The 16,051-nt window shown below is 44.4% G+C and overlaps 1 protein-coding gene across 1 annotated transcript in view; it reads right to left on the reverse strand.

Annotated features, from left to right (window-relative positions):
• LOC124795431 (lachesin-like) overlaps positions 1-16,051 on the reverse strand; it is a 541,280-nt gene that overhangs the window by 243,422 nt on the left and 281,807 nt on the right. The window contains exon 2 of the mRNA XM_047259458.1: positions 7,420-7,517. Within this exon, the coding sequence (XP_047115414.1) occupies positions 7,420-7,517 (98 nt within the window). The remainder of the gene's footprint in view (positions 1-7,419; positions 7,518-16,051) is intronic.

Below are 16,051 nucleotides of genomic sequence, written 5' to 3' on the forward strand. Positions count from 1 at the left end.
AGTCTGGTACTCGCTCTGGATTTCGTTTCTATCTCGGCGGTACTGCGTTCTGGTCGTTGCTCGTTGTTGACTTTTGCCTGGCTCTGGTTCCGAGTGGATTTACATTTTGTGTTTGGTGTTGTGGTTTCCACAAGCCTCCGTTGTTTATCTCTTCCTTGTTGTGTCGCTCATAGTCGGTCGTGGTCGGTAGTTGTCGTTGGTCTGTCGTCCGACTCGTCCTGTGTTTACCCGGTGATGCGTGCTCCATCGCCGGCGGCTTCCTCGCCTGGCGGCTCCGATCCGCAGCCCAAGGCGTTCCCGCTGTTGGTTGTGGTTACCACATCTTCCTTGGAAAATATTTACTGCTTCATATGACAATTTTCCTAAAATTGATATCTTTACGTATTTGCTGCTAGTTGTGATGAGATGACGTTTAGCGTTGGTTTCTCGTTATTGTTCGTCATTTGGGAATTTATTTTAATATTTACCTAATCCATTACATTTAGACTGTAGTCATAACTGCAAGCATTTCCTTTAATGATAACTGATTCTAAGGGGATTTTGTGCATTCTGCTGAGCACTTCCCCGTCTGAAATTAATGAAAACTTATACAACTGCCCATGATGTAACGAAAGAACTGTAACACTGAAATAAAGTACAAGATTGGACTGACCCGAGTCAATTGTATTCATATTATCCATTTCACGGATGGGAGGTAGTGGTTGTTATACTTTTTCAGTGATATTTGGTAGGATTCAACCACTTTAATTTTGTTGTTATAGTCGCAGGATTTCACTAACGATTTCTAATGGATAAAATAACAACAGAGCAAACCACTTTATTTGTTGAAAACTCAACAAGGCATTTCGAACGCATTTCATGAGATAATGTCAGCAGCTCTTGGTCTAGGGGCTAGCCTGGGTTCGATTCCCGGTCGGGTTGGGGATTTTCTCTGAACAGGGACTACGTGTTTGTGTTGTCTTCATCATTCATTATCATTTGTGAGGGTGACTAGATTGAATTGTGAAAAGAAAATGGGCTGTGTAGAAGTGAGACTTTGTACGGGTGCTGATGTCCGCACAGTTGAACGCCCCACAAACCAAACATCATCCTCATGAGATCGTCGACACTCAGTTCTTAAAATTCATACACTAAACTAATAGCGTATTTGCTGCGAACGTAATATAAAATGAAACAAAACACGTTTGACTATTGGTCATTAAACCTGTATCTGCTTGCGTCATACACACTCAACGCGAAAATGCGTTCGCCTGGTGCTACCTATGCACATATGCAGGAGGAGTCAATAACGGCTGTAGCGCAAATGTCAGAGATATGGGATTCGATGTTTTATCGCAACATGAATAAACAACGTGACCTACAGCACTCCAGGCGCTTGACGGTCGTCCACGTAGCTTTATTAATATCGCTCATCGATGGCAAAGACGCTTCCTTACTTATTTATTATTCGCTCCTCTTGGTGTTACGCGCATGAGCGTGTTACGAAGCTTTTATAGGGCTCGATGTAAACGAGCAAGTAACAGCCGCGCATGATCGCTGCTTTAGATATCGTTTCAGTGCATACACGGCGACGTCACGGTGATAATGGCGTAGTTGTGCTGGATTGGAAGGCAACTAAACTACTGGCCATTAAAACTGCTACACCAGGAGGAAATGCAGATGATAAACGGGTATTCATTGAATAAATATATAATACTAGAACTGACATGTGATTACATTTTCACGCAATTTGGGTGCATAGATCCTGAGAAATCAGCACCCAGAACAACCACCTCTGGCCGTAATAACGGCCTTGATACGCCTGGGCATTGAGTCAAACAGAGCTTGGATCGCGTGTACAGGTACAGCTGCCCATGCAGCTTCGACACGATACCACAGTTCATCAATAGTAGTGACTGGCGTATTGTGACGAGCCAGTTGCGCGGCCACCACTGACCAGACGTTTCCAGTTGGTGAGAGATTTGGAGAATGTGCTGGCCAGGGCAGCGGTCGAACATTTTCTGTACCCAGAAAGGCCCGTACAGGACCTGCAACATGCGGTCGTGCATTATCCCGCTGAAATGTAGGGTTTCGCAGGGATCGAATGAAGGGTAGAGCCACGGGTCGTAACACATCTGAAATGTAACGTCCACTCTTCAAAGTGCCGTCAATCCGAACAAGAAGTGGCCGACACGTGTAAGCAATGGTACCCCATACCATCACGCCGGGTGATACACCAGTATGGCTTCCAATGTGCGTTCACCGCGATGACGCCAAACACGGATGTGACCATCATGATGCTGTAAACAGAACCTGGATTCATCCGAAATAATTACCTTTTGCCATTCGTGAACTCAGGTTCGTCGTTGACTCCACCATCGCAGGCGCTCCTGCTTGTGTTGCAGCGCCAAGGGTAACCGCAGCCATTGTCTCCGAGCTGCAAACGTCGTCGAACTGTTCGTGCAGATGGTTGTTGTCTTGCAAACGTCCCCATCTGTTGACTCAGGGATTGAGACGTGGCTGCACGATCCGTTACAGCCATGAGGATAAGATGGATGTCATCTCGACTGATAGTGATACGAGGCCTTTGGGATCCAGCACGGCGTTCCGTATTACCCTCCTGAACCCACCGATTTCATATTCTGCGAACAGTCATTGGATCTGACCAACGGGAGCAGCAGTGTCGCGATACGATAAACCGCAATCGCGATAGGCTACAATCCGATCTTTATGGAAATCGGAAACGTGGTGGTACGCATTTCTCCTCCTTACACGAGGCATCACAACAACGTTTCACTAGGCAACGCCGGTCAACTGCTGTTTGTGTATGAGAAATCGGTTGGAAACTTTCCTCATGTCGGCACGTTGTAGGTGTCGCCACTGACGCCAACCTTGTGTGAATGCTCTGAAAAGCTAATCATTTGCATATGACAGCATCTTCTTCCTGTCGGTTGAATTTCGCTTCTGTAGCACGTCATCTTCGTGGTGTAGCAATATTAATGTCCAGTAGTGTAGTATGACGGAGGCAGGAGCCAGTGTTTGCTTATTTCGTTTCCGAATACGTAAAGAAAAGCAACACAAGGGTTTCAGAAGTTCACAGCATCTGAAAGGAGGGTTCTTGATACTGCTTACAGATTTAAAAGTAGACAGAAGTATCGTTTTTCAGTAAAGCTCTCAAAGATCTTCTCCCACATGGGAAACCATGCGGCTCTCTCCTTAATCTTATCAAAGTACTCTTTGCGAGATTATTCCCATATTTCAGGGTATTTCGTCCTCCAGGAAACAATTCCACATCCAATCCACTTACATCCACGACAGACTGAAGGCGACTGTTGCTAGGGTTGCAAACACGTGTGCACCGCCTAATTCTATATCTACATCTACATGAACATAGATACTCCGCAAGCCATCGTAAGGTGCGTGGCGGAGAGTACACTGTACCACTACTTGTCATTTCCCCTCCTGTTCCACTTGCAAATAGAAGGAGGGAAAGACGACTATCTGTACGCCTCCGTATGAGCCCTAATTTCTCATATCTTATCTTCGTGGTCTTTACACGCGTCGCACCAGCGTCCTATATGCGGTCTCCTTTACAGGTGAACTACTCTTTCCTAAAATTCTCCCAATAAACCAAAGCAGACCATTTTCCTTCCCTACCACAGTTCTGACGTGCTCCTTCCACCTCATATCGCTTTTTAGAGTTACGCCCAGGTATTTAATCGACTTGACTGTGTCAACCTGGACGCTAGTAATACTGTATCTGAACATTACAGTTTTGTTCTTCCTATTCATCCGCATTAACATACATTTTTCCACATTTAGGGCTAGCTGCCATTCATCACACCAACTAGACATTTTGTTTCAAATTGGTTCAAATGGCTCTGAGCACTATGGGACTCAACTGCTGTGGTCATCAGTCCCCTAGAACTTAAGAGCTACTTAAACCTAACTAACCTAAGGACATCACACACACCCATGCCCGAGGCAGGATTCGAACCTGCGACCGTAGCAGCAGCGCGGTTCCGGACTGGAGCGCCTAGAACCGCACGGCCACCGCGGCCGGCCATTTTGTTTCAGTCGTCTTCTTCCTCCTATAGTCACTCAACTTCGACACCTTACCGTACACCACGGCTTCATCAGCAAAGCAACCGCAGACTGCTGACCACCCTGTCCACCAAATCATTTATGTACACAGAGAACGACAGCTCTCATACCACACTTGCCTGGGGCACTCCCGACGATACGCTAGCCTCCGATGAATACTCGCTTTCGAGGACTACATACGGAGTTCAAGTATTCAAGAAGTCTTCGAGCCACGCAGATATCTGTGAACTTATTCCATATGCTCGTATCTGCGTTAATAGCCTGCAATGGGGCACCGTGTCAAATGCTTTCTGGAAATCTAGAAATATGGAATCTGTCTGCCCTTCATCCATACTTTTCAGTACATCTTGTGAGGCCCACCCGGTTAGCCGATCGGTGTAACGCACGTTTTTCCGGATGGGAAGGAGAGCCCGGTTCCCGGCACAAATCCACCCGGCGGACTTGTATCGAGGTCCGATGAGCCGGCCAGTTTGTGGATGGCTTTTAAGCGGTTTTCCATCTGCCTCGGCGAATGCGGGCTAGTTCCCCTTATTCCGCCTCAGCTACACTATGTCAGCGATTGCAGCCCAAACGAGTTCTCCATGTGCGCGTACGCCACCATTACTCTACCACGCGAACATAGGGGTTACACTCGTCCGTTGTGACACGGTCTGTGGGCGGGGGGAGGGGTGGGGGTTGTGGGGGGTGGGGGGGTGGGAGGTGGGGGGGGGTGTCCACCGGGTTCCGAACCGCACAGTAACTCTGGGTTCGATGTGGGGCGGCGGAGGGCTCAAGTGGACTGCGGTAGTCGTCGTGGGGTTGCGGACCACTGCGCCAGCGGCGGGGACGGGGCCTCTCCGTCGTTCCTAGGTCCCCGGTTAACATCCAATACAACAGCATGTGAGAAAAGGAGAAGCTGAGTTTCGCACGAGCGATGCTTTCTGAAACCATGCTGATTCGGCAGCAGAATCGTTCGGCAGTCAGCTTCAAATGCCGGTTCTCTAAATTTGCTCAATAGTTTCCCACAAAAAACGCCACCTTCCCTCCAGGGATTCCCTTTTGAGTTCCCGAAGCACCTCTGCAACACTTACGTTTTTTTCGAACCGTCCGGTAACAAAGCCAGCACTGCTGTATCGCGGTGAGTTGACAGCTTCTCTCTCATAGTGTAAGTGGCTGCATTGCTTCACATGTATTGATACAACACGCGAAGAAATGATAGTGAGAGCTCGTGATGATAAATCGCTCGTAGATATCAAATGGTTCAAATGGCGCTCAGCACTATGGGACTTAACATCTGAGGTCATCAGTCCCCTAGAACTTAGAACTACTTAAACCTAACCAACCTAAGGACATCACATACATCTATGCCCGAGGCAGGATTCGAACCTGCGACCGTAGCAGTCTCGCGGTTCCGGACTGAAGCGCCTAGAACCGCACGGCCACCGCTGCCGGCCATAGGTATCGAATCCGAGATGTGCGCGCGAATATTTCCAAAGACAGAATTAGAAAATTTTTCTATGGATCATCATTAGAGGACAAATGTTATTTTCGTTCATATTCGAATAATGACGCGATGGCTGTGGTCGGTCCTGACATCTCAGTATCTCAGGGTTAGAAAATGATTAATGTTCCTTGCGTTCGCATTCCACGACAGAAAATAGTCAGATTACGTCTGTTGGTGAGTATGTAACATATAAGTTCGGATTTGCTCTTTTGTTTTAAGACATTTGTATTGGTGAAAAATCTTCTCCTGTTCAGTGGCTGTCTGATTTTCAAGTAATATTTTTCGTCGAAAAGTAGAAGTTTCGTTTCGTGTGACAGTGAAACTGGATTGGTATTACAAAGGGAAACCACCATATGTCACTCTTTAACACAGTCTAAACTTAGTTTGCTAACAGAAAGGTGAAAATAAAGGAATACCTGTTTTGTCTTATGGGCCAACACTCATCAGTTTCCGAGAAAATGGCAGTCAGAGTTTTGATTACGAGCGACTTTGGACGAGAATTCCATTGACTAGAGTAGAACTGCCTTCAGCAATGAGTCCCTCGTCGAACTGAGCCTCTGTGATCAGCGAGGATGTGTCTGGAGGCGCCCCGGACAGTGGTGAGATACTACTCTGCATGTCACCCACCAGAGGGACCGAAAAGCCAGAAGTTATGGTCTGGGGGGACATTTCATTTCATAGCATAACCCCTATGGTTGTCGTCTGCAATACTCTTACAGCACAGAGGTATGTCTACGATATTCTACGAGCCCTTTTGTTGCTCTTCAAGGCAAGCCGTCGCGGGCTTACATTTCAGGAAGATAACACGGGTGCGCACACGGCAAGGATTTCTGCTGATTCGTGCTTGCTAAACGCTCTCATGGCCAGCAAGGTTGCCAGATTTTTCCCCAGTTAAGAACGTATAGCGCATTATGGGCAGAGCTGTGGATTTTGACAATCTAACGTCGTCGGTCGGACAGAATTTGCCTCGGTATCCGTCAGGACGCCGAACAACTCCACCAATGCTAAGCCGAATAGCTGCTTGCATAAGGGTCAGAAGTGAACCAAGGCGTTACTGACTTGCTCAATTTGTGCAGCTCTTTCTCTTGAATAAATCATTCAATTTTTCTGGAAATGAAATCATTTGTTTGTCTGTACATGTACGTCTCATGTACGGATATCCGTCCCATTGGAATGGTTCCTTCGTGGTGCGTCCTTTTTTTTGTCTTAGGGTGTATAATAGTATGTTCCTTGAGTGTATAACAGTATGTTCCTTGTAAAAATTATTAACTGCCATTTTCCTAATAAAGTTTAGTTCTGTCTGATTATCCTGCTTCATCAGTCTCACATTGATTGCCTGAGTTCTAAGCAATGAATAGCAGTCTCTTTGTAAGATTGTTACGGATAGCATGACTGTACAGAAATTACATCAGTCGTTGTTGGTTTCCTATGAACTCTAAGCATTTATTACCTCGCCTTGAAACTGAAGTCTTACTTTTTTATGGAAGATACGACCTTATTTCCAGAGTGACGAAATTTACGAAATTTACCTGTTGTCACACACACGCAGTTCCTTACAGCTTTCTTTTTTCTTGCGATGTGTATTTCGTAAAATTTTAAAATGCATCACAACGAACCAATTAATTAATGAAGCGATACTCAAAATGAACGAATAATAAAAGGACGAATCCACAATTAATTTAAAAATTAAATGAATATAAATATAGGAGTGATTCTGTATGCCATATATGATATGCCAGTGTTCACCCAGGATTGTGAAAATGACCTGATCAGATAGTCAATTTACAACCCAAAATGTGCCACTGTTTGAAAAACCATGTTGCCGTTGTAGAGTGGGGAGAAGCATTTCCTACCTTGTAGGCTCCCAGATCCTGCACCACGCACGCCATTATGCCCTCTCGCCCCACTGGCACCGTCGCATTCGTGATGGCCTCCGCGAACTTCGGCCCATCTGCGAAGGAAGAATAGATTACTTAATACAGTCACAATAAAACTTTGTTCTAATGAAAACTGTATTCTGAACAATATTCGCTGACGTCTCTGTCTATATAAAGACGGATGTTCATATGGGTGCGCTCATGTATGTATGTATGTATGTGTGTGTGTGTGTGTGTGTGTGTGTGTGTGTGTGTGTTTAAACGTAAGTGGTCATGTATGGAACTCGTGGATCAGTTTTAGCCCAAATTGACTATCCAATTAAGAATACTATGTGGGCAAGATACCCGAGCACCTCTCACTATTACTTTACAGCACCTTGTTGTTATTCGTGTGTCATGTTTGATCCCCTGGATTTTTGTCGCCGTGTATTGTGCCTTCAGCTGCTACCGACGTATATACATGTGCACAATCCGCGTGACTCCAGTGAAAAAGACTTATATGTGCTACAGAAACTAAGCGAGTCAATGCAACTGGCGTGGTCATACGGTGTCGCTTGTTGCGTTGCAAGCGGTTTGCAGTGACAGAAGCCTTCTGTTGTTCAAGCGTATTACATCCAAAGTAAGTCATTTTGGCATAAACACTTACGCCCTATGCGATAGCAAGACTAGGTTTGATATTAGACATTTTAATTTCTACTGGTTGCGAAGTGTGACATAAGTGTCACTGAAAACTAACTGGCGAAGACAAGCAATATTGTGACAACAATTACGGAGTCTTATTTCGGAAGATAGTGTACGTCATATGTTGACAGTTGGTATAAAAAGTCCATATCTCTCCGCCTACTTGCTAAGATAATACCAAATGCACTAACAAGTCTATGCATGCAGTGGTCACATGAGAAATTTTATTTGTGGTACGTGTTTGTAAACTTAGCTAGACGCACATCGTATAAAAGGTTCCTAGCGGCAAGAATATTTCAGTGGCTGAATTTCATCTCAGTCTCATTCCTGAGTTTTCAGACAAATACCAAAGAAATTCAGACAAGAGAAATTCATTGCGGAATAAAAACAAAAATATTTTATAAGTCCTTTTCGATCTTATATAAAATATAACCGACCTGTAAGAAGTATGCAGGAACACTGAGATGTTGGACTGTGTGTTTTACTTGTTTCGAAAAAAAAAATTATGACATCAAAACAATATTACAGAAAAGTAAAAATTAAGGAATATTTGGTGGTTACTACATCTTAATAACTGGTTGGCGAGACTGCAGAGTGGATCACCTGAAAACTGCAACGTTCTTATTATGTGAATGGTCCACGACATCGAAACGAGACGTTCAGCAAACGATAGCAGACAGAGGCGCACGTAGTCTGTATGTGTAATAAACATATCATTTCTGTCACTCGAGGTGGCGCTTCAGTCTGTAACCGCGCGACCGCTACGGTCGCAGGTTCGAATCCTGCCTCGGGCATGGATGTGTGTGATGTCCTTAGGTTAGTTAGGTTTAAGTAGCTCTAAGTTCAAGGGGACTGATGACCTCAGATGTTAAGTCCCATAGTGCTCAGAGCCATTTGAACCATTTGATGATCATAATTAAACTTTCAAACAGCTGTAGAAATAACAACACTGGTCAGGATGACGTCTAATTGCAAAGGAATATTATCGGAGAACTGGCACAACGTATTGCAGAAGAAAAATAAATAGTTACAAATTGTAGCCGTAGATGACGTTGTAGGCATTATAATTTAATAGTGAATTTACAGTGAAATCCAGATATTTAGCTGCTCACAGGCGTTGATAAATATCAATGGCGACAGTTGAAAATGTGTGCGCCGACAGGGACTCGAACCCATTTTCTCCTGCTTAAAAGACAGGCGCTCTACCAGTCTGAACCACCGAGGACACAGAGGATAGAGCGACTGCAGGGACTTACCTCTGGCTTGCTCCCCGTGAGACCCCCATTTCCAGCTTACTGTCCACACACTACATTTGTACTGCCCCTGCCCACTATACTCATTACTCGCGGCAGTCAATCTACCGATTCCCGTAAGAGTTCGGGCAATGTGAGTGCATCCGCACTGAAGAAGGTCATTGGCCGGTAAGCCGTATCTATATTAAGATGGTATCTGTTCTTTCGGACAAGTCGGAAAGAACAGATAACATCTTCATGTATCATAATTTAATACTGGTCGACTGCAAATGACAAATGAATCATACGACAATGCTTAAGGTGTACGTTTGACGCTAAACAAACAATACTACTCAGTGTGAATGGGTGTATAGGTGTGATACTGTTAGTTACGTAAGACCATCCACCACAGCGAGGTCATACACCGTACACCATATTGAACATGTTCTGCGCCAGTCACACGGAAATTAATAATCCGATTTGATTTTGATACAACAATGCCTAAAGTGTACGTTTGCCGTTAAACAAACTCTACTACTCAGCGTGTTCAGAACTGATACTGTTAGTTACGTAAGCCCATCCACCACGGCAAGGTCGTATCACATCTGACGGGAAAAATCGGTTTTTAATTGTCCTGAGGCAAAAAACCGCATAAAAAGCATCAAACACATCAGTTGCTATTTGTCCTGAGGACAAAAATCGCATAAAAAGCATCATTCAAAATCCAATCGGATTATTAATTTCCATGTGACTGGCGCAAAACATGTTCAATATGCTGTCTACCGTTTTCTGCAACAAGTTGAAATCGAGAAACAGCATGTTTCACAACTGATCGAAGTGTTTCCGAGGTCACATTCAGAATGTGTTGCACAATGCGTGCCTTCAATGCAGCCAAGTTTGCAATCGGAACGATGAACGCCTTTCAGATAGCCCCACAGCCAGAAGTAACACGGATGAAGGTCAGGTGATCGGGACGGCCAGGCTGTATGGAAATGGCGGCTGATAAATCTAGCATTTCCGAAATGGCGCTTCAGGAGCTGCTTAACTGGATTTTCAATGTACGGAGGTAGGCCATCTTGCATAAAAATGATCCTATCAACATATACACGCTGTTGGAGAGCTGGAATGACGTGGTTGCGTAAAAGACACTCATAACGCTTACCATTGACGGTATAGGTAACAGAACCGGAAGCACCTGTCTCTCCTAAATAAGCTTCCACTCGAAGATATTTTTCTGAACAAATAGCCTTGACAGTATTTTATTGCCAAGGCAGATTTACTATCTAAATTATTGCTTTGATATATTTATTGTGATGTAGAACCTATTTTTTTTCTTACAATTGCCCTTGCACTTAGTTACTGCAGTATAACGCAATATGTGATCTCAGAAATTCTAGTTATTTGTAAACTTGTTCATGAAAGGAATTCAGCCTTAATCCGTTAATGATTCTGCGAAAACGTCCTATTACTAGTTCCTGTTACGCCTTCAACCATTTGTTGTCGGTCAGAAATGGACAATTGTTTTCCATTTTTTGTTACTTGGCATAGTGTTTATTTCATTTTCAGCTTCTTCCCTATGTATGGAAAACACACCTGACGTCTACATTTGTAGTCTATCTTCTTGTCAGTGTTCACTCTCGTAAAGAACCTTCAAAGCAGAAATAGAGACGTGCCTACACAGTTTTTATATTAACAATTTTGCCGTGTGTTGCAGGATTTCGACTTATCCTTCGAGGCTGGTACCACTTCCTCGATTTTGCCGCTGGCGAATGTGAGATCTGGCGAGTGTCTCTCTAGTTAAGAGGAGGAGGAGATTAGTGTTTAACGTCCCGTCGACAACGAGGTCATTTCTAGTTAAGAGCAGGCCATGTTTATCGGGCCGCACGCTGTCAACTGTGTTTGAGTGAAGCGCTGCAACCTATAGCTTATGGATCTCCTGAGGGTGTGCCTGTGTTCCACGTATGTCAGACACACGATGGAGTTACATTGTGGCCACGATGTGTGCATAATTGATCGTGGCAAGCAACACAGATTTCGGAACGGGTGATCTGATGGGCACAACAACCGCCATTATCTAGCAACTAACTACATGCAGTGCGTCGATAGATTGTTTTAATAATTGATAGTATTGAAGTGCTGGCCCACAGTGGTTTATGTTTGCTGTATGTAGATGTAAGGATATCGAATGCGTTTAGGTTTGCAATGGACAGTTGGGTTGCTAGGTTTTGGATGTTACGGTTAGCGCTACTGTTGTACTGGTCGGCTGACCATCAGTACTTCCTGTTACGGTCGCTTTCCATTTCTATTACTGAGCTGTTTTAAGTTAGTTTCTGTGGAATTTCTTGTACATTGTATATGCCACTAGACTGAGGCTCTACTGCCAAGGTGCATGCATGAAAGTATTCAGAAGGTAAACATCCAGGTAAGATTTTCTCTTAATTGTTTTAAATTGTGTTTGTCTTCTTACTATTATTACTTAGTTTTAATTTCACGCATAGCAAATTTTTTAACTTGTTTGGGTACAGTACTGAAATTTCTTGCACCGGCTTATTGTCCTATGCTATATCATGAAGTAACTTAGAAGACAAGGTACGGACGGATTTAAAGCTCTGAGGATCGGTCGTGTGTCGTGCTTGGATAGCTCAGTCGGTGGAGCATTTGTTCATGAAACAGATAGGTCCCGAGTTCGAGTTTCGCTCCGGCACACAATTTTAATGGTTCAAATGGCTCTGAGCACTATGGGACTTAACATTTGAGGTCATCAGTCCCATAGAACTTAGAGCTACTTAAACCTAAATAACCTAAGGACATCACAAACATCCATGCCCGAGGCAGGATTTGAAATTGCAACCGTAGCAGTCGCGCGGTTCCGGACTGAAGCGCCTAGAACCGCTCGGCCACAATGGCCGGCACAGTTTTAATCTGCCAGAAAGTGTCAAGTAATATTTAGTCCAGGAAGTATGCTGTTTATCAATTTAATGAATGAAGCTTATTGTTCAGAGAAAATCAAATTTGTAGCGGTGTGATACTATTTACTTATAAAGGCATAATCAATAAACGGATAAATGACGTACTGTAAACGAGAACTCCATCAATGATTCCACCATTTTATCGTAAGAGCCCTACCTGACATAATTCTGTGGATACCATGTGCTGTAAGCATAAATAGGGCTATGGAGTTGCGTTACTGGTTGAACAATCATCAAATAGTTCATAAAACGTTTACTAAAGAATTTTCCGCAATTTCATCTGATGATCTTGTCTCAGTGACAAAGGTACGACAGCGAACCTCGGACTCCGCCATCATCCGTCCCTGTGTTCAACAGCAAAATGGGCAAAACATGGCAACCACATCGGCGTTGCCTACTCTCTCTCTCTCTCTCTCTCTCTCTCTCTCTCTCTGCGTGCGTGTGTGTGTGTGTGTGTGTGTGTGTGTGTGTGTGTGTGTGTGTGTGTTTGTTTACAATAAGTGACTACAATGGCTTTCGGCCGTCACGACCCTCACTTAAGCAATATAGTTCGATTTATTACCACGACCTTCATTTGGCATTTATGTTAGTTGGCATCACTAACACACAACCGAATTATCACATTACAACCCAAGGCACGGTTCTCACTGAGGACATGTGGTATGAGATACGACCAATTTGAATAAAGGTCACCCAACATGTCACCAGTCAGTGCAGTCCTCTAGCCTCCACTGCGGCGATACAATATGTGACAAAATACGCGATGCTATTCGATACGAGATTTGCTATGCGACAAGCAGCAAGGCAGCACGCGTCACGTTTCTGTTCCAGTGTCACTTGCAATCACGAGCTCGTCTGAAGACAACATTACTGTGGATTACCATTATTTAATGCTCAACAATCTGAAAATTAAAAGAAAGTGCTGGCTGCAACTGTACAGTGCTATAAACATCAAACAATGTTCGGCTGTGGTTTCTTGTGTGGCCTCTCAACACGAAGACAAGTTCCACAAATGATACAGAGTAAGTCCAGGTAGTTTTCACTTTTTGGAGCAACTGGTATCAGCTACTCAGAGAAGTAGGACACAGATTTTCTACTTGCTATTTCTCCTGTTAAGAAGCTACTCATTACAACAAGGTTAAGTTGGCAAAAGCTTGTGAATGTTGTTACAAAAGGCCACCGTGAAAAGTTTATTTTTTGTAAGGTCATCTAACATGGTGTTTTATTTAATACAGTACGTGTATGAATAATAATTGAAAGTTAATAAAGGTAGGTTAGTATTTATACTAAAGCTAAACTTCGCAAAGAAGTGTGTGATTCAGATTGAGGAGTCTTCTGAAGAAACCTTGCTAGATTTGAAGTGCGATCAGTCGCCATCGATGGTGTAGCAGTGCATGGCGAATTCTAGGTAGACGTAGACAATATGTTAAAAAAAAAAAAAACAGAAGATTTCTGTGATGATAAGTAAAATGCTGATGTGTCCTTCTCAGCTTCATCCAGCTGCTCATTCAAAAGTAACAGGTATTTAGCTTTCAGATCTCTTTCACACGTGTCACAGTTTACTGAAATCATTCTATCAACATCTGGGCGAGGGTAAACTTTTTATCAATTGACTAACCACCATGCGGACATAATGGTTTTAACTATGTTGGCCCTTCTACATTCCTCGCCCTCTTGTGTCCATGTTTTATGATTATATGCATCTGATGATGTAGCTGCAAGACACGAAACTTGTATTGCCTTAATAAAATTGGTTTAAATACAGCTGCTTGCGGAGTTCTTGCTACAAAACATTATACGAGACTGTATACTACGTACAGTGGACGAACACCTCGGCGGCGATGGCTGTTTCTATCAGATAACATTGCACTCTGTCACAAAGCAGCGTAATGGGAGGCAATTGTTTGTGGACAACAGCATTCCTGAAACGGACTGACCTGCCCAAATTCCAGACCTGAACGCAACGGAACACATTTGGGGTGAGTTAGAACGTCGACTGCGCCCCAGATCTCAGCGTTCGACATTATTATGATCTCTTGTTCCAATTCTTGAGAAAGAATGGGCTGCCATTTCTCCACAGTCAGTAAGAAACTTTATTAAAAAGGTCTCCTGTAGAGTTCGAGCTGTCATTAAAGCGAAATGAGAACTCACCCCATTTTACTTTTGATGAGATAGTGTAGTTGTTTCAGTGTCTCTGTTCCTACAAGAATTTATTAAGATAATCTACGTTCCCTTCCCCTAATCTAGTTCTCCGAGAATGTCGTTACTATATCTTCAACGATTCACTAGGTGAAAGTGGTGCATCTTTTACGTGATTCCCCCTACATAGAAGAGGAGTTTCTGATGGTAACAATTAAGCGCAGCAGTGTCGAGCGCTAGAGAAATCCCATCTCGGCGGACACTTTCGCGTAGAACGCTTCACCGAGCATGCGCTGTTACATGCGCTCAGCACTTAAAGGGTTAATAATATGAGGGGTGTTCAATAAGTAATGCAAAACATTTTTGTCTCGGTCAGTTTCAGTAGAAAAAATGCGAAATTTGTCGTGGAACGTCGTGGAATATTCATGCTTCACCCCCTGTCGTTTCATGAAGTTCCGATGGTGGCGGCTCTGTGTGTAGCGTTCAAAATGGCGTCTTTTACAAACATGCTTTCCAGGTTGATAGCTGTCATTGAGTTCCTTTAGCGGAAAATCAAATCATCGCAGTTATTACTAGGCGCTTGCAGAATGTCTACGGAGATCTGGCCGTGAACAAAAGCACGGGAAATCGTTGAGCGAGGCATCATCATCGCAGCGAGATCGCTCAAACATCTTCGATCTCCGGCGTGCCGACCGGCCGCAGACAGCTGCCATTTGACTCGCGTCTTTGAGCACCCCTACTGGTGGACGAATGTTAAAAAAAATGGTTCACCTGGCTCTGAGCACTATGGGACTCAACTGCTGAGGTCATAAGTCCCCTAGAACTTAGAACTACTTAAACCGAACTAACCTAAGGACAACACACACATCCATGCCAGAGGCAGAATTCGAACCTGCGACCGTAGTGGTCGCGCGGTTCCAGACTGTAGCGCCAGAACCGCTCGGCCACCAACGGCCGGCGAGACGCGAGTCAGCTGCGTTCCTCGCCACGTAAGAGAAAACCATAAAGAACAACGAAGGACCATCTGTGCGGAATTTCTTGTTCATTACGAGGCCGATAGTGACTATTTTTTGCCCAGTACCGCCGCAGATGATGAGACATGGGTTCGTCACTTCGAACCGGAAACGAAACGGCAATCCTTGGAATGGCGCCACACCATCTCTCCTCGCAAGTAAAAGTTGAAAGCTGCCCCCTCAGCCGGTAAACTCATGGCGACGGTCTTCTGGCACTCTGAAGGGGTTATTCAGTTTGATTTCCTCTCTCGGTTCAACGATTAACTTTGAAGTGTATTGTGCTACCCTCAGCATGTTGAAGTAAAGGATTTAGCGCAGTTCTAGCCACAGAAAGGCAAACGAATTTCTCCATGACGACGCAAGGCCCCACACAAGTCTGCGTACTCGCGTGGATACCACTGCACTTCATCTACCCTACAGACTGGATCTCACACCTTCTGACATCGATTTATTTGGCCCAGTGAAGGATAAACCGGCCGCTGTGTCCGAGCGGTTCTAGTAGCTTCAGTCAGGAACCGCGCTGCTGCCACGGTCGCAGGTTCGACTCCTGCCTCGGGCCTGGAGGTGTGTGACG

Source organism: Schistocerca piceifrons, chromosome 4 (genome assembly GCF_021461385.2).
Source record: "Schistocerca piceifrons isolate TAMUIC-IGC-003096 chromosome 4, iqSchPice1.1, whole genome shotgun sequence".
In the NCBI taxonomy this organism is placed as follows: domain Eukaryota; kingdom Metazoa; phylum Arthropoda; class Insecta; order Orthoptera; family Acrididae; genus Schistocerca; species Schistocerca piceifrons.